Here is a 27,533-nt window from a genome sequence, read left to right on the forward strand (position 1 = left end):
AGCATTTATGTGGTGAAATTTGTGTTCATACAGTTGTGGGGGCTTTTTATGCAGTAGATTTTTGGGCCTGTGGCCAAAACATGTTTGTTCAAGGAGCGCAGAGTGGCTTTTCCTCCCTTCTGCTTGTGAAGGTTCTTTTTAAACAATGAGTTACCAAGTTAAGAAGTAGAAACAATAAACGTGATCAGTTGTAGTTAATGATGAATAAGCAGAATGTTCATTGTAATGAATACTGATCGTGTTCAGTTCATGGGTAACCTGTAAGCCAGAGTTTTTCCCTGCAAATTATTTGATGGGCAACAGCTAATAACTAATACATTCAGGAGAAATTGTGGTTGAATCAGGCACAGTTAGGAATCAAAAAAGAGTTAAGTACATTGACGACTACGCACCCTAGAATAGTTTTTTATCAACACCATTTAGTTTTTATTCATGCAGTGATACTGTTTTCTCCTGGCATGTCCAGTGGCAGAAGTTTTAATGAAATGAGTGACAGACTGTCTGTGTTCCTCAGCCTTCTATGCTGCTATGGGCTTTGAATTAGTGTTTGTTTTATCATCCTTATGATTAAGTTCTTTTTCAGACTAAATTCTTTATGCTGAGATGATAACGTGCAGAATTAGTAGGGTATCTGTGCTCATTTTTGTCAGTAGGTAAAGTTAGCACCAGTGGTTTAGTATTGCAAGTAAGTCGAATGAGTGAATATAATCTTAGGACATGGAGCTGTGGTGGTAGAGAGAAAAGAAGTCAAAGCCTTTGTGTGGCAAACAAAGCATCGCCTCATCTGAAGAAGAAAGCAGAGATTTTTCTCTACATTGTCACACAGAAATTAACAGGCTGGCAATATAAACACCAATAACAAATAATTCTTCTAAAAATAGTTTATAAACATCTGTGGTAGGGTGTCAATGTGTGAAAAGCAAGAAATATGCAAGGAGGAAGAAGTTTTGGGAATCTGGGCTGTTTATGTTGTTTGTGCAACTTCAAGCTACATGGTTGTAATAGCCAGCAAAATGAAAGTACTTCCTGGTTTTAAGCTTTATTCTAGCAATTTTCTCTGACCTTATCCAGTAAAATGTATTTCTGTATCTGATTGCTCCAGAATTACTGCTTTTAAGATTCAAGAAACAGAAGTGATTGCCAGGTCTTTTACTGAAACCTTATAAAGTTAGTTTCTGGCATATAGTTCATGAGCAATCCTACTGATTGCAGATGTGACAGAGCTGTGTAATTCATGTAATTGACTAAAAATTTCAGTCAGTTCTGATATTTATTCTTTATTTATAAAGTGGCCCTGAGGAAAGGTTTTTGATACGTTCAGCCTAGTTTCCCAGCCTGATAAGAGAGTCTGTTGTGTAGCAACTGGATGAAACCTTCCCCATCCTGAACCCTTGTCCTTCAGCTGCCAGAGCCACATTTTGTGAGTAAGGTGGAGTCCTTTGCTTTTTCCTGTATTGGTTAGTCACTCTTCTGGCATGAAATTAGCAGTGGAGTCCTGGAGGGTTAGCAGTCTTGCTGACTTGTTTTTGTACATGCCATCTAGGATTACCTCTGCTGAAAATAACCAGTAACCAAAAACCACAAAGTATGAGTGTTGAAAATACTTTCTTAAATCATTCTTAAAGCTTAAACTCGGCTATAACTAATCAATTTGATTTCTAATAACTATTTTTGAAATCCACAAAAGCCTAGTGGCAAAAGATCTTGGCAAAGGCAAGCTGAAGTTCATCTTCCCTGAACATCATCACTTCCCAGCTCCTGCTCCTGCCATTTTGCTTCATGTCAGTTTTGCTGTACCAAGGAGAACAGGGAAGAGCCTCCTCTTGAGATTTGTGGCAGAGGTTTTTGTGTAATTAACTGGCTGAGAGGCTGCCTGAGAGTGACAGTGCCTCCTTCAGTCCCCAAGTGAGTGGTGTTAATTTCCTGCAAAATACAGGGGAACATATTCCCATCAGTATGTCCACACAACTCTTACTAACTCTTACTAATGAGAGCTGGGTGCTTAAATCAAAGGGGAAATTGCTATCTGTGGGCCAGGGCTGCATCCCGAATCAGTGAATGGTGGAATTGCATCGTCTCACTGGCTCTTTTTTGATGCATTGTGTCTTTCAGCAACTTCATTGTTTTTCCTCCTGTTGCTATAGCTATCCTAAGCCAAGGTTTCCTAAGTAAACCACAGAATAATCTAGTATTGGTTTTGTCGGTATGCCACATAAAGTGCTCTAAAGCTGAGATTTCTGGGAAAAATAGCAGAGGGAATTTTGGCAAGTCAGGCTGGTTCTTCTGGACTTGCTCAAAAATAGTGGTGGATTTGGTTCCTGTGGACAGCTGTTTGTCTGAAAGCTTCCTTTAGTACACTATGAAAGTGATTCAGCCCCCTAATCCATCACTGGAAATCTCTGCTACCATTCAAGACGCTTAGAGGAATCACATTTACAGCTCTAATTGATAGCCACTGTTTTGACAGGCAAACAGATTTCTCCTCCCAGTGGCTTCATGCAATTGGCCTCCAGCAGACCTTACCATTAGCAGAATTCTACTGAAAAGAATATACAAGCTAATAATAAATCTGTAGGGAAGGATGTTAACCACAAACTACTATGTCTAATTAGTAATGTACAATAGCCAAGGCCAGGGAGGGAAGGTATTATTTATTAGAAGGACTGATTTTGACAGTTTAAAAATGCAAAACCATCCATTATTTATTATGCCTAAACACATCTTTCAAAATACAGTATATATAACTCCACTTCTATTTTGTCGTTATTTCGAATGTTACTGTTTTGTAAAAATGCCAGCTGTAGTAGATGTGCAGAGGTGGAATTTCTGATGCTTTAACCTTAGAAGTTCATTGTGGAACCTAAAAACAAGTCATCTTAGATTTTCTCTTTGACTTTACAACCTCCCTTTCCTATTCAAGAACCATCTTGCTCCCTCTTATAAGCCTCCCTTCGAAAGAGTTTCTTCACTGTGTACTATCTCTTAGTTCAGAGTTTCTCAAGCACTCTAAGCAGTGCAGAGCTCAAATACAGTCTAATGCATCCTGCTGAGAAAGAGTGGAGACCGTTTTTGGTAGCTCAGCTACTACAGAGATCTCTGCATCTCTCTACTGCATATTGCTACACAGTGTCTCGGAGGCAAGAGTGTTGGTTCCCAAGTCACATTGCTTTCGTGCAGTCTCCAGCAGAAATCTCCAGGAAGAGGTATTTCTGTAGCAGTGCAGGAGTAGAGCATATGAAAGGAGTATGGAGCAAGGAGGGGGAGAGAGAGTGTTAGAAGAGAAGGAAATGAATGAGGAGAGAACTTAAATGAGTTGGGGGAAAAATAGTCAAGGGGAAAAAGCATCATAGCAAACTGGTTGGAAAATAAGGCAGGTAGATGTGCAGTCATAATGTAATCATAGTTCTGAGGTGATCAGTAGAGAAAGAATAGGACCTTTTAAACTGGGCAATTAATTTTTACCGTTCATGCCTCAATTTCTTCATTTGTAGAATGGATATAATGATATATGCTCAACGTCGGTTGATTGTTAGAGGGTCACTGCATTCCCATAGAGAACAGAGCTTTCATGAAGGCTGGGGTGTTGTCACAATTAAAACACATGGGAGTCCTCTGTATTCCTGCTGTTTTTCAAGGGTCATGTTTTTCCTGGAGATCTCGTTGGAACCTGCAGTGAGCAGTTTCACTTCATGAAAGTCAGATAAGCCCCAACAGATCCCCACTGTGGCTTGTATAGGGAGGAATGCACGTGGTTTGGTTGAGAAGGTGAATACTGCAGTGTTGAGATGATTAGCAAGTCTGACACCTCAAAGTATCATGGCTCTGAGTGCACATGTAGCAGGTTTTCAGTTTTGTTTTGCAAATGTCATGTATTTAATTTGCCTCATGAGTTTTGTACCTGCAGTTCTAATAATGTCACAGTCGCATGTTGTTTTTCCATAGCCAGGAGGGCTGAGCAAAAAGCTCTGTAGTGTGAGTGGAGATTCTCATATAGTGCCTCAGTAGCTGAAATGCCAGGAAAAGCACCAAATACCATGAGAGATATGATAAGAGAAAAATGAAGAGTCCTTCCCCTTATAAACACACATAATATATACATATACTATATATATGTAGTTGATACTTCAGTGAATTCTGGGGTCATGTGACTAGTAGTAGGGGAAAGAGACACACAACAGATGAGGAGAAAGCATGAAACAGAAAAGAAAAAACTCAGCAGCCTGTTCTTGAAAAGTTGGGCACCCAAAGAATTATCTTTAACTCCCTTCAGTTGCTCTTTTCCCTGTCCCACCTTCAAGTGGTTCTCAGTTACCTGCAGAGGACTGGAGGTGCTGGTGGGACACCAGGGATACTGGCCCTCACTTGACTGCAGAATTTCCAAACCCACATCTCAGAAAACCACAAAGTCAGCAAGTAGTTCTGGAGGGGCAGCTGGCAACATCTGCACAGGGAGTCTCTGTCTCCTACTTCATCTTACTGACTGAACCTTAGAGGAATAGGTTCAGTCAGAAACTGCATTTATCTTTTTCCTGCATGACAGGAAAAACAGATTTCTGGAAAAATTAGTAGCTAGCCTAGCTGCCTGCTTCTCCCTTTCTTTTAGTGGAGAGATGAGAAAATGGGTGACTATGAAATGGGAATAAGAAAGCAGAGTCAAGGGCTTAATGCTCTGGTCCTTTTCCTTTGCTTTGAGTGTGGAGTTACTACACCTGAGACATGGGTGTGATAATCGTGTTCCCCTGGGGTCAGCAGGTTGATGTTTGCAGACTCCATACAGAGTAGGCATAGCAATGTTGCTGTGCACTGTCTGGGACAGAATTAGTATTCACTTCAGAAGGAATTACTTGCCTGTAGGGTGGAACCAAGTGAGGGAAATGGCTGATGCCATATGAAAGCAGGGGAAAAAAAGAGTACATGGGAATAATTCCTTGCTTGGGTGGAGGCTAATTCCACCAGACTGTGGCTTGTTACATTGGACAGACTATATATCAAATTTTCCTTCTTCTGATCAAGCTGTAAATCACAGCTGTGCTCTATTACTGTAGTTTTTTCTTTCTGGTTGTGTGTGATGTGGGATGCAGAATTCTTGTACTGGTGACCAAAAAGATCAGCAACATGGTCATCAGATGACTGAAGCATCATTTCATGGAAACAGATGCATAGCTGCCATTCAACATCACCGTTTTCCTGGTCAGATAATAATAGTGGTGACCCCCTCTTCATAAACGCTATCTCCAACACTCAGACTACCTCAGCATGCTTTCTAAAAACAAGTTCTTTGAAGTATGAAGGATGACTCTTCATAGCTGCCTTCTGTTGTCTACATTTACATAGTAGCCAATGAGAGCTGTTCTGTTCCATTGGTTCAGTAAATGGACTTCATGATTTTGCAGCAACCGCTTCTAATTCAGGTAGGCCAAGTCTTAGGGTACCATAACATTTCTTGGTTTTTATCTTTCATCATTTCATATGCTGCAGAAGTAAGAGTTGGTATATGGTACAGATGGACAGAACTGTCCCACTGGTAAGGATTTCCTAATACCTAATTACCAGGATGAGTTACAGTAACTCACTTCTGTCCAAATTACGCGCGAGTTCCACATCTGAAAAACAAGGATATGGGGCTGAAAGGCTTAGGGAAGATGATGGAATAAAAGATTTGGGGATGATTATTTAGATTGCCTTTGTTCTGCAATTTCTAGGCAGAAGAGCAACTTCTTGCATTTCACATGCCAAATACCCTCCAGTCTTTGACACTGAAACAGAGATAATGTCCAAGATGATTATACCAGCAATGAAGATTTTCTTTTATTGCTGTCCCCATGGTTGATACTCACAGAGTAAATTTCACTGTGTAATTTAGGGCTTCTGTTTGACATTTCATTTCTACATGTGACCCTCTCCATTGAAGGTTATAGATTATTTACCTGTGAGGTGTTACAGCAAGCAGCTTCTCAGATTTGGTGCTGGGAATTCTTTCATTAGCCCTTAAGTCTGTGAACAATGTGATGATCCAAGTATTAATACAAATGTGATTAACTGTCTTTTCTCAGCTTTGTTTGCTTTGTTCTACTGATCCCTACAAGTTACATAATGAGTAGGATGTACAGGATATGTATTAAAGGCAGTTGCCCACTGTAGCAGGCTTCATGGCAAATTTATTTTCCTTTTAGCAAAACTTCAATGGGGAAAAAAATTGCATGTTGATTTATTTTGAATGAACTCCTGGAAGGCTTACTAAGTATGCCATGTGGAAAGCTCCTTGAAGTGCTGAGGGTTAATACTCTCTGCTCTTAATTTCAAATTCCAGATAAATATGGTTTCAGCTTTGATCCTATCTGGACTAATTCTTTGTCACTGTACTAATTAATTCAGCATACTGCAGAAAAGATGCTAATTTGGGCATCAAAGAAATTAACGGGTAGGGGGAGGTTGTGTTTAATCAGAGTTGTTAAAAAGATAAGTTTTACTCCCATTAGACTAGATCTGGAAGCTCAGTCATTTCAGTCTAGCTCCAGCAGCCTGATACAGTAAATTTAAAAAAAAAAAAAAAAGCACTTGTTCACTTAATGTTGACATAACAGGACCAACATATATTGGTGTTAATAACGTGGTTTTCTTTATATTTGCATTTTCTACATAACCTTCTCTTTTCCTGCTGACCATAACCAATTTAACTCTAATCACAGCATTAGAATAATGTAGATTATCTCCCAAAATAACATGAAGATGGCTAAACATGAGGATACTCATATTCATTAAGTTTAGCTACATTTGCAAAATACAAATAATAATTGTAGCACAGGACATTTTAACAAATTGTTGTGTGCCTCCACTGATAAAATAAATCAGAGGCTAGGTAATTGCTTCCCTTTTCATGGGAACTATTTTTGATTGCTAAGCTGCCCTGTTGTTCACTACGGAAAGCTGCTGCTCTTGCCGCCTGCCTCTCGCTTGGTGCTGCCCTGGGAGTGAGCCCCAGCAGGTTGGGAGAGCAGGGAGGCACCAGGCTAGCCATGTAACTCTTTCCTGCAAGCGAACCTCACCAAATCTGATTAAAAGTAGATTTTTTTCTTTACTTTTCCAAACCTCTTTCCAACTTACCAAACAGTATTGGTGTTATATGCAGCACTGCCCAGCCCAGTGGTGGTGTTCCCATTTTACCCCTTTCTCTCCCTTTCCCCAGAGTTGGAGGCACTACCCACCCAGGAGCAGAAGGGACCGAAATGGCCCTCTCCTTTGTTCGCAATCTTATCAGGGCTTTTCTCTCACCCTGCCAAATCAGGGAGGCTGGGTCAAAACCTGCTCCTGGGGAAGGCTTTTTCATGAGGAGGTCTTGCTGCAATAGGTCTCGTACACTGGGGCATCTCGGTGCCACTGGGGCTAAATCCTCCACAGAAGGAATGGCATCCACTCTCTGGGAGCTGGGGGCTGGGGGCTGGCAGCGTGGCAAGAAAAAGAGATGCTCGCCCTTCCTGGCTTGTGGGCCCCTCTGCAGAGCTGCCCTTTTACCAGAAGTTTAACTCATGCTGTGGAGGTACTTTCATCATGGATATTGGTGAAGATTTGAACAGTGTTGCCCAGCCCTTGTTGGCTGTGCTCTGTTCTCAAAATGTCAAAACATGTTTTACCAAAACATGTTCTCTTCTGTCTGTAGTTTTTTCAGCTGTTGCAAAGCTCTTGGTCCCACTGGTGCAATACTCAATAGCATACTTCTGTCCAATAAGTAAACATTTAATAACAAACCTTTTAGGTATTTAGAGAGCCACTAAAAATGTAAAAGATGTATTTCATTAATGCTGCTATTAACATAAATGTAAAATGAGCCTGGCCTGTAATCACCAACAAGTCTGACTCACTGAGGATCTTTACGGCAATGCTTAATACTCTGTAAAAGTGTATGTATGAAAGTGATTAATCAAAGCACAGCCCTGCTTCTAGAGTATTTCTTCTGCTGTAAAGCTCAGTGATAAAATAACTTAAAACACACAGCAGTAGTGGCAGTTAATAAGCTTTTTATAGTCCCTGTGTGGACCTGAAAATCATACCTTATTAGTATCTTTATCTTTCTTGCTCACTCATTCATTCTTACTCACATTTAAATTTAATTTTAAGGGCTATTTCTAGTCTTTCATAAGGGAGCTGCTTTAATAATCTCAGCATTTTTCCCCATTTGCTGTGAAATGACTAGGAGCCAGAGCTTTTGTTATATGTACTTTACAAATCATTCTGGTTTTTTACAGATCATTTCTGGAGACGTCAAAATCTCATAACATTGTTAGGCTTTGTATCTTGCTTGACTGTGTCATAGGCCCTCTTGAATTATTTCCCCACAGATGTTTGCTGTTCCATTATGTACCCTGTTAGCTGCAGTGACACCTACTGATCTAGGGTAACTGAATTAACTAAGAAATCCAAATTGCTGAATTTAGTCAGCAAGCTGCTTAGGGTTCCACCCACCAGATGTTTCTCCTGTTGGAAGTCTGGGACTTCATAGACCTGCCTGCTTTTTAATCCTTGAAGCAAATATCAACACATCTGAGATCTGGAAGCTCACAGCTCCACACGGAAATGAAGTGTTGCCATGACCACAGCTTTAGGCCTTGCATATAAGACATTTATCCCAAGTATAACAGAGCAGGCCTATAGAAGGTTTGTTTTCATTTTTATCCCTTGGAAGCCTTGAAAAGAAGCATACATGTGCTTTAATGTTATAGCCAACAGAATGGTAATAAATACTTCAAGAAGATGACACACATTTGATATTCAGAGACTTCATTTAATATGCTTCTAAGGGGAAAATTTTTAGTTATTTGCAGGGCGCCCTTTGAAACTGATAGAAATAGGGTAGTTCCTCACTTTGCACAGCATGTTTTCAACTGTTGGATATGGGCTTTTCCCATAAGGATGAAGTGCTCAGAAGTCTGATCACATAAAGAAAATCCCTTTATGTTTTTGTTTACAGGAGGACTATACTCCGAGTAGTTGGAATATTAATTTTCTCAACTGAAAAGTATACTAAGGTTATTAGGGCTTTAACTTCTTTAACAGTACTTCCCAGGCATTTACAGTGGATAATCAGAGAACTGGGGCAGTCACTCAACCTGGGAAGATACAGATTTATTTCCTTACTGTCGTTATGATTACGAGTGGCTTCATTTGACTTAAATTGATTATAGATGGATATATAATGAAAGGATACAGCTGATCCATTTGTTTTCAGGTCTTCTAGTTATATTTCTCCATTTGCTACATAAGGTTTTCAGGGTAACTATTCCATCAGATACTAAGTTGAAGAGAATTTTGCTGTGCACAGTATAGCAAAACAGACCTTTTAAAAATTTGTGTGCCAAACATTTTTTCATTAATGTTTTTATTCTTCTGACAATAGTATTAATATGTAAGGCAGATTTTACCACCATCTAATTATTTGTTGCCTGGAGAACTGGAAACTTCAAATCCTAAAGCAATTCAGTTTTCATATAATTTTAATATGGATTTGATTAATTCCGTAGTATAATTTTGACAACAGATTTTATCCTGTCCTTGTTGAAATCACTGGAGGTCCTCACACTGATATCAATGAGAATGTGATCAAACCCAGTTGGGCAGCAAGTACTCTTACTTCTTTTTTTTATTATTATTATTCCTGTAAGCAGTAGAGAACCCACCCAAAATTATAATGGGTGCAGATTAATTTATTGTCGGAAGCCCATGGCAATTAGAACACATCAGTGAGCAGACAATAAATTTTAGGACAGGGTGTATAAATTCAGGCAGAGATGATACCACGGTTTTTGTGGTTTAATGCTGTCTATTCTATATTACTTTTCTTAACAGTGTTAAATTTTTGCTGCTTTTGTTTTTTAATGTTTGTGCAAGATTTTTGTCGAGCTGAAAAACATATAACAATAATAATAAAAGAGAATGGATTTTTATGGTATAGCAATGTGCAAAAGAGGCTAAAAATCTGAAAATTTCTCTGGCCTTGAGCTATATGCTGTATACTTAGTGTAACAGGTAAAAATTGTAAGCCTGCACAAATCCCATCTGAAGCCAAAAATAACAAAACAACAAAGTTGTTTTCATCAAGACCCACTCACTATTCCCAATTTATAATTACACTGGAACTTGCCAGTTTTATGGCAAGAGCAGCTTTACCAGCAAGCAGCACTATTTTTGCTGAGTTGTCATGTTGGCAGTTATTACAATCAAAATTGTCACTTTATTTTATTCAAAATGTATTTCCCCAGTAAGCAAGAAATAATACCTAGACTTGAAAGGGGTGTATGTTAAAGATTTTTATTTTTACATTTCTCTCGAGTATGCAACATATCCAACTTCAACTCCCTGCAGCAATACAAAATGCCCAAGAATGATGTTATCAAAATCAATACACACTGCAGTCAAATATGAGACTCCACAAACCCATAATTGAAACTGTGGGAGAAAAGCGGGCAGCCTGAATATAAACAAAGTACCGGAGTTGGATTATGACCAAGATGCAAGTGCTAATACAGCCTCTCTTGAGAAAACTGCCATGAGACCTTCCCAGCTATGTGCAAGTGTTAGAAAGCAGGGGTGTTTCAGGTGCAGCCTGCTGGTGCTCATCCCCAAGCAATTTATTGTTTGGCTGCTTGACATGTCTGTAGAGAGCAATAGATGCAGTGTTTTATCTAGCTTTTCTCTTTTACCTGGGTCATCTCATTTTGGTGAGCCCTTCTTGCTTGTATCTTCCCACTCTATATGTACAACCTCTGTCTCTCTCGTGTATTTCCCGACTGCTGCCTTCACTGCCACCACCACCACCCTCTGACAGGGTTTGTGGCTCCACAGTCTCTTGGGACTGCTAGAGCTCAGAAAGCAGCAGTAGAATCAGTGTGCTGCTCTATACTCAGGAAAAGCAAAAGCATGGAAAGTATCAGCTGTCCTTCTGGAACCACTGAAATGAGTAGGGACCATAAAAAAACAATTGAAGACTGTTTGTAAATGAGGTGTATGTATATTTTTATCAAAGGATCCCTCAAAGACACCATCTATCTCTATTGCCACACATAAGAAAAAGGAAGAGAAAACCATGCGCTCTTCCACTCCCAGCACAGTCCTCAGCAGAGCCACAATAAAACATCTCATGTTATTACCTGTGGTATTTTCCCTCCTTCTCATTAGCACCACATGTTACATGTCTGATGCCCATCATGCCTTTTCTAACCAAGTTCTTATTGTATGGAAGACTTGCTGCAGAGTCCCTAAGAACTTTGACCACAAGCTCAGAACTATTGACTAAACTCACAAAAAATTTGGATCATTTACTTATGAGCCTGACAGAGTATTTGCAAGATTTCTGCTTTGGTCAGAGGAGAAACCTAAAGTCAATGATTTACAGCTTAAGTATATGCACAGTAGTTCAGCTATTCCACTTGAGGCATTTTGGGCTGACATGAAAAATAAAAAGGGTAAAAGAAAGATCACCGAGGCAATGCTGCAGACTTTCTTAGAAGAGTTTGATGTTTTGAGTCAGAGTAATTAGTTTGCAATACGGTATATTTAATGAAGAAATCATTATGTTCTTTTACATTGTTGTCATGCCTGCAAGGACACATTAACTTGCATGGGAAGACACAGATTGATCATTTACGTACTTGTGGAACTGAAAATTTCAAATTGGGGAAGAGAAGGGGAGGTTTTTGTATTTTTTTGGCCCATAATTCATGAGCAGATTTGACATACTTGACCCCAGTATTCTGTCTAGCTCCATCAGAAATGAAATATAGCTCCCTAGTTCAGTCACCTTTTACAGGCTTTGTAAAGCAGACTTACGTTATGCATATTTGTACGGTGTATAGAACAGCGGGACCCCCAAACTGATTAGGGTATCTGGAGGACTTTCATGGCATAAATATTACATGACAGTATATAACTAGGCAGAATGAAAAACCCAAAAGTACTTTAAAAAAGAGGTCTTATGAATTGTCTGGTTTTGTACTCTCAGAATATAGTGATTTTATTCTTTCTGAATTGCATCCTCACTTAAACAAAGAACAAATCCTTACATTAAGGCCAGACATGAAGAGAGACAATAATTACTAAGAGCAGAACACATGATCCAGTCTGGGTGCTGATACCACAGCCACTATGGATTACCTTCAGAGAGCTGTCCTGTGGTAAGAAGAACCTTCAGCCGCTTTAAAATGTGCTATATTAATAATCTAGCCCTGCAGTGCCTTGTATTTCAGGTTTGGTGGAGCTCAGTTTGTAACCAGACCTTCCTACTGTATATGGACCATTTTATACTGGTAAATTATTTTGCAATGTGGGAAACTTATGAGTGACTAAGATAAAAACTCACAGTGTTTTGATTGCCGAAAATTTCTGTGGTTTATGATAGATAAGTACTGTTTTTTCTTCTAGCAATTATTTCCTCCTGACTCCTTCCTTGATATCTTAAACAGATTTGGAAAGAAGAAAGAAGATAAAAGTGGGAAAACAGATCAGAAGGGGAATCCAAAACAAGGCATGCTTAAAGAGGAGGAGCTGGAAAAAATGAAAGACGAACGTGAAAGGTAAGTAAATGGTGGCAGCATCTTTGTTCATCAGATTAAAAACTTCAAAGCAAGGGATTGTTTGAAGGGACAGACAGACAGCCTGGCTGGGGATGTCCCAGACCATACCTGCTGGCAGTCAGGTCCAGGCAATGCAGAGCTGGTCTCCTGACGAGTCAGGGCTGCTGTATGACAGGAACTTGGTCTCCCACAGTTTCTGTGCACCTCACTGTGGTAGCTGCGATTCAGATCCCAACTTCTGCTAAGCTGGTGAAGATCAGTTCCTTCAAAACCTGTTTCATGACTGCCCATTCCCAAGGCCAGCTGACTTAGTAATTTTTTTCTCTACTTCTCTAAAGCAAGAACCTCCTTCCTTCTGTCTTGGCAGCCTCTGCTGTGTTTTCAGACCTTCAGACCTCTTTGGCTTCAGGTGGCTGTGCCATCAAATGGTAGTTTTTGTACTTAGGTATGTTCTTTTCTGCACAGTATTTGCTGGTTAGCCACATGTTGCAGAAGTATCTAGTCAACAAATGCTGAGTATGCCAAGAGACACCAGGTAGAAAGCAGGTTCAAATGGTTAAAATCAGTATGCAGAGGTAGGGGTCTGCAAGCAGTGGTGTGGGTGAGATGGGTAAGGCAAGAAGTTAGGTGTGCGCCAGCTGTGAGTTACCATATTTGTGAGGTAAGGCTCTGAGACTGGTGTGAATAAGCCCAGTTCTCTCTCGTGTTCATAAAATAGTCCCTTTTCATGCCTAATCTTAGCAACTTTTTTTTATCTTTCCAGACAAAGAGAATTTTTTGTTTTCTGCTTTCCCCCATCTCTGCCCTTCAAGAACTGGGGACAGTTTGTAAGTGCTGACTCTCCAGTTTCCCAACGCATCCAGATGTATTGCATGATATGCCGCAGACGGTCTTTGTTTCCCTCTGATGGCTGCTATCAGAAAAGTTAAAGAGCCCATACTCACTGGCTCCCAAGAGGTGTCTGCAGTTGCTGCAAAACTTTCCAAGTTGTAGTAATATGGGTTGTCAGGGAATGGGGAAAGCTTTCAGAGGTCTCTTTACTTCACCGGAGCATCCTGCTCTGGGAGATGGAATAGAAGCAAATATGGTTCCTTTTGGGCAGGCAGGGTCTCTCTACCTGGGCCAGCCTTTGGTGCTGGTGCTGGTCAGTGCCCAGGGAAGAGACACTCTGCTTTCATTTGAGTCATGCAGTCCGTGGTCAGCTGTATAAGTGGTAGCTAATGGATTCGATAGGGAAAAGAAATAAATCCAAACTCCAACCCTTGAAGTCTGCTGCTAATATTTACCATTTTAAAAGCTAGTAAGGTATCCAGTTGCTACAGTGCTGCTACTGGATATGCTTAGCCAGTGTTTAAGTATTTAGTTCATCTAAGTAAAGTAATGTCAGGAGAAACTTGGTACCATTTGTTCTAAAATTTCTGTGCCGTGTCCTTGATTTTGCCAGATTGATGAGGGCCTTTATTTTAAACTGCTGACTCCCAATTTGGATACTGGCAATTTGAGAGGTATGTGTCCTTCATTTTAAAGAAGCCAGTGTCTTTTATTAGGATCCTGGCAAGCTAAGAAGCATGTATCCCATCTGTTAAAGGGCCAGTGTCATTTACTAAAATGTTGGCAGGCTGCAAGGAATGAACCCTTCTGTCTAGAGGTCTGATGTTCCAATTGGACACGAGATAATTGTTCTTAATATTTCTTTAGCGTTGTATGCTTTTTTAAAAATTACAGTCACTGATTGACAGTAACTTGGTAAGGCTGCATTAGAAACTGGGAGCTCAGTGTCTTCATCATTCTGGTTTCTCTAGTAATGATTTCAGTTTTGACCTGGAGGAGTTTGTGACTGAAATGGAGAACAGCAGGTGTGTTGAGAAGTGGGTGAACCAAGACAATATTTTTAACTTATTTAGAAAGAATAGTTCTATTTTTTATCCCTATTTTTTATCAGGTAACACACTGTATATATTTGGGGGATTAAAATTAAAAAATAAAAAACAGAAGAGCAGCGAAGAAATTTCCCATTATCCCCAAAGCATTGCAACACATGCTGTAAAAACAAGCAATTAGCTTCAACTTTCTAAATGACGTAAGATCATGGCTGTATGTGTTTGCCCACAAAAGACTATCCACAGGCTGACTATTGAACCCTTCTGAGTTGACCATAAAACAGAAGAGGCTTTATCTTTCCTAGGGGAAAATTACATAAGGAAGCTAGTTCTCATATATGAGTAAGAACTGTTTGGGAAGTTGATTAAAATCAGCAGAAGGAAACATTACCTGACTTGAAGGTAATTCAGTCCTTTTGCTTGGTTGTTGACTGGTCACCTAGTGATGATGCTCAGTAAGACAGTAAAGACAAGTTTTATAGCTCTGTCCCAAGGTTTAGTAATTCTATAATGTAATTCAAGTCCAAGGTTTTAATGCACATATTGGCGAAGAAAACCTTGTGGCACATCCGCACCATAGATCTTCTGCTTCTATGACTTCACTAGCTGCAATCCTGCATACTTGGTCTCCTATTTATAAAACCAAGCTTCACTGAAGCTTACTAGAACATAGGCATATTTTCAAATATGTTCTTGTTGAGAGTGAAATGGATGTATGTTAAAACTACTAGGGGTATACTAGTAGAACAGGCTACAGAACCGTTGATAGAAATGTAGCATGTTTTGTTCCAATACCTGTTAACAAATCCTGTGTTGAACAGCTTGAATAAAATACAGATTGCTTTTCTAACATTTAACCTTTTTACAACTAACTTAAACATGCACCTAATTTTACCTTTCTGAGATTATTAATTCTTGTTCAGATCCTCAATCCAATAATTACAATATTTAAGTCAAGTTTTTTCCTTAAACTTCAGTTTTCTTCAATGCTGACTGCCTAAATATTTCAGGATCTGTCATACTAACTGCTACTATGATTTTTCTTCTGACTTTTTTTCAGAGGCCAAGCTGTCCACTTTGGACGCTAGTTGGGGAGGTCAGAGTAGTTGATTCTTGGGCTGGGTGTGACAGGATTAATGATCAAGTGCATTTCAGCATCTTAGCAGCTGTGGACCTCGCATGGTTTTGGATGTTGGTTTTGCATGCGATATATGCTTGGCAGCTCTCCAAAAAACAGAACACTGTTCCAAGATCTCAGCTGAGAAATATTTTTCAGTAGGAAGTGCATTTCCAGTTTACAGGAGTTGGCTGTCTCTTCGAGTTCTGTAGCATTTTTGATTGGTATTGGATAGGTACAATAATATCTCAAAATTCCAGGAATAAGCCTGCTGTAAAGGATGCAGCCTTCTTCCAGAAATTTTGACAAGATTTACAGACATGCAGAAATGTCAGATGTGTTCACTGCACAATTATGGGTTGACTGTGTAGTACAAACTCAGTGACTTTGGCTCTGACAGGAAACATCAGATCTTACGTAGGTGTGCTGCATGAGCGTAAGTCCATCATGCTCAGAAGGTGTTGGATTTCCTGCTTGCACAGAGAAGGAATTGTACAGTGCATGTGCAACAAGTCTGGCACATCCAGAATGTGTTAGAGCTAGTAGGCGTATGCAGACAGAGTATACAGCACTCACTCTGTAGTGCAGATGCTTCCCAAAAGGATTGGATTTGCTTGCACATTGATCCTCAGCATAGATTTGCCTGGCAACCCCTTTTATGGGCCGCCAAGTTTCAGATTTGAACGTTAAAAAGTGAAAATAAATTTAGTATTTCTGTAACATAGTAATTTATACTTCCATTCCACATTGTCCTACTCTCAGTTTTCAGTACAGTTCTCTGTGCTGCCTTATAGCTGCAGTTCTCTGGAGCAGTTCCATATCCTGCACCGAAATGCTGACATCATTATTTTTTTGCTTCTTGTATTCCCTAGCAGTCCTCACCAAGATCAAGGTTTCACTGTGCTCATTGCTGTTAGTGAAGCTTGGGCCTGACCCTAAGCACTACAGTTGAGGTAGAAGAGCGAAAATCTGGCAGAGAAAAAAAAAAAAAGCATTCTGTGGGTGGGAATCTGACATGCCAGCAGTGCAGCTGCTTGTCCAGGTTCCTAAAAAGTCCCTGTCAGGCTAGGAATTTGTTCCAGACCTCAGCCCCAGGCCTCCTTTCTGTTCAAAGCCAGTACTTTATTATATGACTGTTACTTCTGCAGGCTTCAGCTGGTTAACAGGAACTTAGGATGTTAGGCATTCCGTGTTTGGTAATAGTCTTATCTGTGACCAATTGAAAATGAAGTCAGCACCTCCTCTAAATTTAACTGTTGTCTTTTTCTCCCCCTACCTCCTGTAGCTTTGCTTATGCCACAGCAATGCAATGTCACTGAAACTTGACTGGAGAAAGTCAGAAGTTCATGACACAGATAGTTTAGGAGGACAGACTTAACTGGTGATATAGTTCTCTGAGGTGGTGATTCGTCCTGCCTGGCACAAGTCAAGTGGTTCATTGGACTGAGGCCCTATTTTAAATAAACCCATCGTTTTGTTCATGCTTCAAAGAGTTTGGCTGTAATAAAACCATGTACTCCAAAGGTCTAGAATCTGCCCATAAAAGGAAAAACCGAATGCTATGTCTGAGGTTTATTTTGATCAAGCTGACTCAAATCTGTATTTTTAGTGTGTTCTGTATAAATTACTCAGAATTTATCATTTTAACAACAAGATGTTCACTACATTATTAAATACTGGAAGAGATCCTCTCTTTCCTTTCCCTCAAAACACGATTTCTCTTCCTCCCTTCCTCCATCTTTTTCCCACTCATTTGGGCATGCTTTTTAATTTTCTAGCGTTTGAAAATCATTGTAAAACAAACTAGATAAATATACTAGGCACTTGAGTTTTACACATAATAATTTGTTTGCCTTTCATATGCAAAAGAGTGACGATCAGTTGAAAGAAAACTATTTTTTCCTGTTTGCTTAGGATTATTTTACTGGAATATTCCTGCTGAGACCAAAGTCTCTCTTCCAGCAGAGTCAAACATTTCCTTGACATTAGAACAAAATTTAACAAAATGAAGCGGCTTGTTGAAAACAGGGTGATTTTAAAAAGTAGCCTATGAGTTGGTGAATAAGGAGGCACCCTATATACAAAAAATACTCTGCACTTGTTCATAGTAGTAGTTTGTTGTTTTGTTAAAACAGTCTTGGGTTTGTAGTCCTCATTGGAATTAAGTGAAGAATATTTTTTTAATCGAATTATGCTTTTGAGTAGAGTGTTAGAGAAGCATAAGGAACATCTGGCCCTTGCTTTCTGAACATCTGAACTGAATGCTTAAGTTACAGTGAATATCAAATTTGGTTAAAAATAAATGGTTTTGGTTTTTATATTAAAGACTGAATTTCCTTTACTTTTCGGAAACATTCCAGCAATTGAAAAGAGCTTCTCTCTTGTCTTATCAGCTCTGATGCTTGTTGCCTGTTCCCATACTTAAAAAATCAATACATATGTTTTTGATATTTGGCAAAAAGAGGTTTAGTTTTGCAGCTGTAAGATGCTTGTGCGAAGGGAATGCGTCTTACAGAAACAACATTTAGAGACCACTTATATAGAAAAGAATACTTGTGAGTGAAACTCCATTCCATTTCTGTCAGCATTTGTTTCATTATACTTAATTACAGAAAATTTGTATGTTACTGGAAATCAAAGTGAAAACAAGAATAGCTGTATGCATGGCAGTATGGTAGAAAAACCAAATTGTTCTGAATCAAAAGTTGAAAGTCAGACTGTTAGAAAAAAGAAAGTATGATTTTTGAAGGTGTAGTACATCTTAGAGTGCACTCATACAAACACACATTGTTACCAACCCCATGTAGCTTTTGTGCCTCTGTTATCTATTTGCCAAGTCTAAAAGTGTTCTTATGGCTGTTTATAGTTCATATTGATATCTGATAAAATGTTGGTAATTGCTCTTCTCACCATTAAGTTCTGTGCTAAACCACGTGGTTTTGGGACTTCTGAGCTTGTGCATCTTTATTATTGAGGGTTAATCCAACATGGTATATCTGTTCATTGAGTATTCCTGACTTTGCAGCATAGCTAGGTCCTGTGGTTTAGACAAAATAAAGTGTTGGATGTGATCCCAGTTTTAATACTCCCAATTTATTATAACCATTAAACCCTGATCAGATCACGGATTGGATTGGATCCCAGTTTTTTAAATGTCCCAATTTATTGCTGGCTTGCAACCCTGATAAGAATACATATTTGATTAAGGCTTCAGTTTTCAAAAATTCCAGTTAATTACTTTTAGATTCTTATTAGATCATAGCCGTGTAGTATGGTATGTTGAAGTTATGAAAAAATTACTGGATGATGTTGCACAGGTCAAGGTCATAGTTTCATTTTGTGCTGACAGTATGAAGTTATCAGATTTCTGTTTATTACTGTGGCAGCACTTGTACTGGACAGGAGGACAGATTAATCCCAACCCATTGATTCTGAATGATTCCCATTTTAGATCTGCTGCTGCTTTGCATATTAGAGCATGTAATAAAAGCCTACCACTGAACGCTGAGAGATTGGTGTTTTGAGTAGCTGAGGTAGACGGCTCTCACCTACCTTTCACAGGTTGTGATGTTGCATTTAGAACCAAATAGCAATTTTTTGAGCTGCTTCATGTGGCTAATCCACTGCTGGAGGACATTTTTAAGACAACATTAGGCTGAGAGTTGATCCCAGATTGTCCTAGCTCAAGAATATTAAGAACTGAGGATAACAGAATGGCACATGGAATTGGCCTTTTTCTTTTACTATCATACTATTCCAGGTATCGGAGACTGCTGGTAATAGCACTTTCCAGGTGTCATAGCAGTGCCCTCTAAATTTAAGTACCCAAATTATCATCCAAGCCATTTAGCGTCCTTGATTTGCACTTCATTGAGGCACTGGTTTCACTTTGCTCTGGAGACCAGTTTTCACAAGCTGTGCCACCTGCCCACCTAAAAGGTCAGAGCAGCTTGGGGGCAATGGCCTGGCTCCTTCTTGCACAAATGGACCAATGTGTGGTTCTTTTCTGTATATATGGGAGTTTTATTGCTTGATGCTTTTAAAAATGACACTATAAAACAGAAATGCTGCTGTTAGAAACTTTTACAGGCCAAACTAATACAGTGAAATTAGCCAGTGTACTAGCCAACCTGGGAAACAGAGGAGGCAGACTAATCTGGCCTAGGGATTTCTTTGATGCGGTACTGAATGTAGGTCAGCTGTTGCCTACCACAAAATCAATGAGGGCGTAAGAATGACTTGGAAGCTGCATTTCATTCCTTGTTCTTCCATATTTGATTTATGACAGTCTATCATAAATCTTTGGCAGGCACTTCGAAGTAGTGCCACAGCACAGAATACCTGTTCCACTCCCTTACCAATGGGAAGAAATAGGAGAATACAACTCCTGGGGATAGACAGGCAGGAAATCAGTTTGTGTGTGTGTAATTCTCCGTAGTGCTCTGTAGTGAGCTTAAACCAAAATAACTGAAAGTCTTAAAGCTTGGCTGTTCAGTCAAAGCTGGGTTTTGCTTTCTAATCCAGGACCGTTAATTAGAAACAACCTGTGAATCCCAGACTAACAGATGGAAACTGTTCCTGTTCTTGAACAGCGAGATTCTGTTCAATAGGTACCAGGTTCAATGTCATATGTGTAGAATAAAGAAATGTGCATGGAATATCATATCACATGGAGCTAGGCCTGCTCCTTCCACTACTAGGATTTTATTCACATGAAGGCATAATGTTTATGCAGTTGCAGAGATGGTTGTATGAACTCATGAGGTTTCACTTGGTAAGCGGAGCTGAGCTGCGAGTATCTATGCAGGAAATGTTCAAGTATACCCACTTACTGAAGGAGGAGGCCCCGGAGACTCTGTAGGTGTCAGTCATCCTGGGTGTGTTCTGAGATATGTTACTCCATGTGGCTGTAGATGCTGGGTTTTCACAAGGTGCTAAATTAATGTTGTGTCTTCCCATGGTCATTACTGCGTCTCTGGTCTTCTTAAGACAGTGTTACAATCCTCAGTGTTCTTGGCTGATACCTACTACAGCAATTGGTGGAGCTGAGCTAGTCAGTGGCAATTAATAACTTCATAGATTGAAGCCTCTGTCTCCTCATTGTTTTTCTGCAGGTATACTGCAGTTACTTTATACTTGTTCGCTGTTTATCTGGTGAACTTCTCTGAAATTATTTTCTTGATGTCTTGGTTGGAGAGGTCAGTCTGTGGCTTTGACTGCAACTGGTATTGTTTCTATTCCTGACGTTAAGTTTCCAATGACTAAAATATAAGTAAAGTTGAATCTTGCTTTCTAGGACTATTCTGTTATTTTGATTCTCTTTCCATGATTATTTGTTCCAGAATGAGCTAAGATTATCAAAAGGGAGTCAGGTATGATGTGCACAGAACCTTACTTTTCTTTTTAATGGAAAAGTACAAACTCCAGCAGTCTGAGAATTCCTTTAAATCAGTGTTGAGAACTAGGCCTGCAACTTACCTGTGGTCTGAAAAGTCCCTGAAGACTCAAGGCTGGTTTTCAGGAGTGTGGAGCTCTTAAAGGCATCAGGATGTCTCAGGTGAAAGATGCCAAAGTAATTTTGACAAACCTGGAATGATTCCACTATCTAATCCACATTGTCACAAAACAAGGAACATCCTGTTGACAGGAGGTTGAGCAACCTGATCTGTGCAGTCAGCCTTGCTTTCAGCAGGAGACTGAGCATGGTGACCTTCCAAGGGTTCCTTCCAACCTAAATTTTTCTAGTATTGTCATTTATAAATAACTCAGGATACTTTTCCGTTAAAAACATTACATAATGTAGTAAAATACACACTATAACATACTTGGCTTTTCCAGTAATTGGCTTTCTATAATCTGCTGTATTTCACCCAGTGTACACTAATGTGGACAGGAGAGAGACAGAAAAACTTCCTCAGATTTAACAGCAAAGGTAAAATCCTGTTCTCATTGAAGTTCATGGGGTGGGGGAAAATACACTGACCTCATTAGAGCCAGGATTTTCTTTAGAGGGCAGGATCCTGTGTAAGTTAATAATCACTCCCTGTCACCTCTGAAAATAATGGAAGAATGCTGAGACCTCAGTCTTGTCTATCCAGAGCTCACAGTCCTCATTTTGTGGTATGAAAGGGCTATGTTTCATCTTCAGCTTGTCATAATCTTAAATTTTAAGGTCAGTGTAGCTCTATCTCCTCCTTAGGTTTGTCTTTCCTCCGTTTCTTTACTTACAACCCTCCAAAGGCAGCTTCTTTGGTCAGTTCAGTGTTACATGGGTAGGAGGTAGTTACCTAGAACAGGCAATATTTTATGTTTAGCCCTGGTGTATTTTATCATTGGACCGGTTAATGCTGTTAAAGATCTGTCTTGTTTAGCCCAAGTTACAGTCTCTTACTCCCTTGAATTTATGCCTTGCCTTTTTTATTTCCTAGACTGTTTCTGTTCTTATTTACAATTACAGATACTAATTATGGGGGAGAATATGTTCAAATCCAGCACAATAGAGTGAGTTGGAATGAAGAAACACTTGCATAGCTATGGGGAAGGTGTTTTTGACAAACATGCCTCCAGTAGTATACCCTGAAAGATAATACTAAATTAGATATTATTGGAATCTTGGTGAGTCCATATCGGATGTCTTCAATTTACTGGCAGGAGGCAGATTTTTTGTTTTTTTTAAGCTATGTGACTGCCTGCCTCTAAAGTTTTCCTAGGTGGCAGTTGAAAAAATACTAATTAGTCTTTTCCTGATAAAATATGCAGGTTCAAATAAGATTGTTAATGTCATTATAGATCATGACCATCTGAAAAACAATTATAAAGTAAAAAAAATTAAAAGCACTGTACTGAAATTATCTTTTCAGATATTCAAGTGGAATATACCCACTCCCATCAGTGATTATGGCTTATGAATATCTGAAGGCAGGATGTATTCAGTACACTATTATGTAAACAAATGAAAATACAAGGTTTTAGTTACCAAAATATATTTTCCTAGCAGCTAGGAAGGAATTAAAACATTAAACCCAATGGAAATCTAAGTGACCTCCTGCAGAAATAGGCTGCTTTCCTCTAGACAACCTGTTACTCAATATATGTATGAGTAAGGTAAATGAGAGACAAAAGCAGACATGTTATGTCAAATCACAGTTGAAGTATTAAGATACTAAATCAGGTGTACATTGAATAATCATTGCGGTATGTAGATCTCGGGGAGAGTCACATGAGTAGGGATAAAAGCAATGCAGCAGCTTTTATGCTGCTGTTCACAAGGAACAACCAAATGAGTGGATGAATGTTTATCATCTCAATGATCTCAAAAGACATAAAGGATCAGGTCCTTTTTTGGAGTTTAGTTATACTTCAAACTGATTGTACGCACACTCACTTACCTGCTTTTATTCAGCTCCTCTTATTGCAAACAGAATAGAAATGACACAGAACCACAGAATGACAGGTTGGAAGGGACCTCAGGGATCATCTAGTCCAACCTTTCCAGGAAGAGCGCAGTCTAGACAAGATGGCCCAGCACCCTATCCAGAAGACACTTGAAGGTGTCCAACGTGGCCGAGTAAACCACGTCCCTGGGGAGATTATTCCAGTGGTTGACTGTCCTCACTGTGAAAAACTTTTCCTCTGGTGTCCAATCAGAATCTCCCCAAGAGCAACTTGTGTCTGTTCCCCCTTGTCCTCTCCATGTGACTCCTTGTAAAATGGGAGTCTCAATCTTCTTTGTAGCTACCCCTTAAGTCTTGGTACACAGTGATGAGATCCCCTCTGAGCCTCCTTTTCTGAAGGCTGAACAAGCCCAGAATTATCCTAAAATTATCCTAAAAAGACCTATGGCGCTGTTTCTGTTACACATTTTGTCTTTCCGTACTATTCATCCATCTCCCCCAGGGAACATCTTTCATTGACTTAGCCAGCATCTTGCTCATTCATATACCTGTTTGTCTGTGCTTCCACAAAGTCTATTGCTTTTAATCCACCATACAAGAAATGTTGCTGTGTTAATCTGAAGTATAAAACAAGGTCCCTCTGTGAAATACGCTGTTTTGGTCAGCAACTACATTTTCTGTCCTGTGTTTGACTACTTAGATAGGTGTCTTGGGCTCAAACCATGCCATTCTTTGTGCTCTGCTCAATATGAAATACGTGGCCAGTTCATGCTAAATTAAAAAATGTTGCATCGCTTTTACACTTTCCCTGGAAGGTCAGAAGAAACAGAATGACGCTGAGCTCATGGGGAGTATAAGGGAGGAGGAGTTCAAACACCTCAGGAAAGGTGGTGCTTTTTTGTCGTGGGCCTATTTTGGGCAGTTTTCCCCATCCAAAACTGTTCTGATGTGAAGCGCAGCCTTGCAGCTCTCCGACTAAGAGAGCCCATACTCTCTCCTGTGCCAAGCTTCCCACCCGCAGTTTTCACACTGGCCAGATCTAGTAGCTGTTGGTGCCACTGAGTTGTTTCTCATGTCTCCTGTTGGGCAGCAGGCACCCTGTCCCTCGCTGGGGCCTGGCAGAGCCAGGAGGACATTCTGTTTCGATTTTTGTCCTGATCCAAGGTGATGGCTTGTTAGACTGGGACTCACTGTGCAAAGCTCCTTTTGAGCTAGGGCTGAACTTAGGCCTCCAGAACTGGTTGAGCTCCATCCAGTATCTTGCTGTTTGTTCCCCGTTGGAGGCAGTCTTTGAGTTCCATGACTTTTAATGACCTTGGCCTTCTTTGGGCTACTGTGCTGATAACATTAAGTCCTGTGTTTTTATTTTCACAGGAGCTTAGAGCACTGGGTTTAGAAGCTTCAGCATTTTCTTGTTCCCCACTGGCAACCCAGCCACCCACCCAGCTTCCACCCAGCCTGGTGGACCAAGAAAAGAGAAGTATCTCTTAGGGCTTCTCCTAGCCCTCTCATTCTATTCCCAAAAGCATTTCTGGGTCTGCTCCAAAAGTCACTTCTGCTCAGCTCTTCTGGAGTTTTCTCAAGGTGGACCATATCCCTTCCTGCAGCTGCCTCACTCTGCGTGTGCTGCAGTCTTTTTAAGCCAGTTTTTGCCTGTCAGTATCTCTGTCACTTGTGTCAGGCTAAAGCATTTTACATTGTGTTTGTCACAGCGGCGAATACATATGTGGTCATTGACAGTAGCTCAGCAGAAACACAATAACTTGTTAAGCTACAGTAATTCAATCCTGTGTCTGAGCTGCAGCTGGAAGGAGCTGTTTGGCCTCTTAACCCTTTTATGTTGCTGCACTCTAGGTTTATGCATCTTTTCATGTGTCAGTACGTGAGAAATCACCATATATTATTTGTGTGGATATGTCAGATAGGAAGATTGTTTGAAGAATAAATGAGAGCGTTTCCTTGATTTGTAGCTCTGGGCATGTGCTACTGAACAGTATGCGAGGCATCGAGAAGCGTTTTCAAAATACCGCGTCCCACTTCCAGAAGTACGTTAGGTATATGGGAACCTGTCTTTGTTTGGCTGCTACAAATAGGACACAACATGTGTTGGAAATGTTACCTATAGTTCTATTGAGGTTATATATTTTAACAAACTATACTTTTTTGCTGAAATCATTTGTTGTAGAGAAAGGTTCCAGTGATAGCTAGTGGGTCTTGAAAGCAACAGAAAAGATTAGGGTAGGATATGTGTTTGGATAGCTTGGTATGGCACTTCTGTTGCCTGTCCTCTGGCTGCTTGTGTGCAAAGGTTGTGTTTTTACAGATACACAGCTAAAGGAAGTAGATGTAGTTGTCATGCAGTGATTTAACCGGAGAGCATGGTGTTCAGGTGGCGGAAGAGAGCAAGCAGGATTGATATGGGATACCCAAAAGGAAATATATCTAACTTCCCTTCATTTTCTGTGAGTTTTTCTTTTCCCTTTCCCTCATCAGGAAGTTTGTAGAAACTTTAGTGCTACACTAAATTGTTCAGATGGTGACCTGTGCCTCTCTTCATCTTTGGTTTCATCGTGGTGCTGAGTGATATTTTATCTTTTGACACAAATTTGTGCCAGTTGTTTAACCAGACCCATCCTGTGCTGCACATTTGGGGCTCTCTTGTAGTAATTGTTCATAATAACTGTCTGTTCATTGCTATGATAGTTGTGTTGATTTGGAAGACCTTTTTTTTGTGACAGGGAGTAAAGATAATACTGTTTCAGATAGGGAGAAATGTAGAGGGAGGTGCAGAAATGGTAAACAACTAGCATGGGATATAGCAGAACTAGCCTGTTTAGCAGGGTTGGCAGAGTGTTATAGGAGTGATGGAAGGAATAGCACATTCATTTTTTATACCTCAGTAAAGAACTCTGCACCATGTACTGGGATGTGCTATAGGAAAGATTGCTTTAAAACTGGGTGAAAACATGATGCAGAAATACAGCGAAGATATTTAGAACTTCACAAAAATATGAAGAAACTTCAAAGGTGAAAAACATAAGAGAAGGTATGGAGAGACAGGTAAATAGAAAGAAAGAAAAAACAGCCATCTTACAGTTTGCTTCCCTATATTTGAACATTTGGATTGAAATGAAAAAGAGATCACTGAGCAAATGTCATAGATTTGTGTGGAAGAGTAAAAAGGAAACAAGAAATATTAATGCAATTATAATAGCCATACTGAAAAGATTAAACATTGATCATTAAGAATTTCACATAACCTGGTATTGACTGGTCAATATCATATAGAACAGAAGTAATTGTTCTTGAGCAGGTTCGACTTATAATAGTGACAGCAATTGAAGGTTGCATTCAGAAGGAGAAGTTGAAGAAGCTAGGCTTATTCACAGGAACAAAAGAAAATTGTGGTGACCTAATTCCAGCTTTTGTTGTGCAGAATATACCAGTATTGATAGCAGGACAAATTACTTTCACTGTCAGACACGAAAGCAAGATTCACATGATGCTGCTGTGCTGTACTACTCTTGCTTTTGAATAGGTCTTAAATACTTAGGGGACCAGCAATGTATTGGTCCAAAGAACATTATGGCTCATCATTTTCTGAGAAACTCTTCTTGGGACTGTGTGGCATGCCTTCTGCACTGGCATGTGGTAAGACCATTCCCAGAAATGCAGCGTCGTCCCATTTTTCGGCCTGTATCATCCCACATAGACCTACATGTTTGCCATGAAACTTGTACCTCGTATGATATATTCCTGCACTGAAGTCTTTGTTGAGGCTTTTTTAGTCACTAATTGAAGGCAGAGCCCTCGACAGTTTCCCAGGTTTTTAAGAAGATTCAGTGCTTTTTCAGAGTTAATCTGGAAAACGGCAACAATCTCAAAGCGCTTTATACATTTTAGTAGAAGAGCAGCAGGATAAATTGTGGAGGCAAGTACTACTACCAAACTGACAGAGTTATTGGGTGCAGGAGCTAATAGTTGTGTGATGATTTAAAAAAAAAAAAAAAGACAGTGCCTTCATTTTTACATTTCTGGCATAATCTTATGTGGGACATGTAAAATATTAATCCTTCGGCAAGAGGGTTTGTCTTGAAGTCCCTGAATGTATAAAAGATGGAAATCAGCAGTGTAGGTCTCCCTCCCTGCTTCGTTTATGTCTGAGGCCTTATTTGCAATGGAATTCCATCCTTGTCCTTGTAGGATGACGAGCTAACTGAAAAGACTGTTTTTTTACGTGAATGGGCCAAGTGATAACTTTGCCCCAAATCCCTTTATGTGAACGATACATGCAGTGTTTCACTCACAGACACAGGTAGAATGGCTACCTCCACCACTCCCTGCTGCAGTCTCTCTTTTATCTTTATTCACAAACCCTTGGAGGATAAAGGCTGTGCACACTTTCAGCTGCTCTCTAATTATTAGTCATTTCAGAGCAATGTTTGTGGTTTAGATAGAAATGTAAGCTGATAACTGCTTTTGAGTTTCTGTTTTCATATACAGCTCCTCAGTGTTGACTTTCTCCCCATGCCATTGTCCATTGCTTTATAAATAAAAGCATGATGTTACCAGTGTCACC

At 39.8% G+C, this 27,533-nt stretch overlaps 1 protein-coding gene across 4 annotated transcripts in view; it reads left to right on the forward strand.

Moving 5' to 3' along the window:
* The window catches only part of PARD3B (par-3 family cell polarity regulator beta), a 436,340-nt gene that overhangs the window by 321,435 nt on the left and 87,372 nt on the right, over positions 1-27,533 (forward strand). For 3 of the 4 annotated variants that reach the window (XM_064451805.1, XM_064451804.1, XM_064451806.1), the window contains exon 19: positions 12,453-12,563. In XM_064451805.1, the coding sequence (XP_064307875.1) occupies positions 12,453-12,563 (111 nt within the window). Of the gene's footprint in view, positions 1-12,452; positions 12,564-14,007; positions 14,070-27,533 lie in introns of those variants that run through there. The other variant, XM_064451807.1, reaches the window with a different exon arrangement.

This window comes from Phalacrocorax carbo, chromosome 5 (assembly GCF_963921805.1).
Source record: "Phalacrocorax carbo chromosome 5, bPhaCar2.1, whole genome shotgun sequence".
Classification (NCBI taxonomy): Eukaryota; Metazoa; Chordata; class Aves; order Suliformes; family Phalacrocoracidae; genus Phalacrocorax; species Phalacrocorax carbo.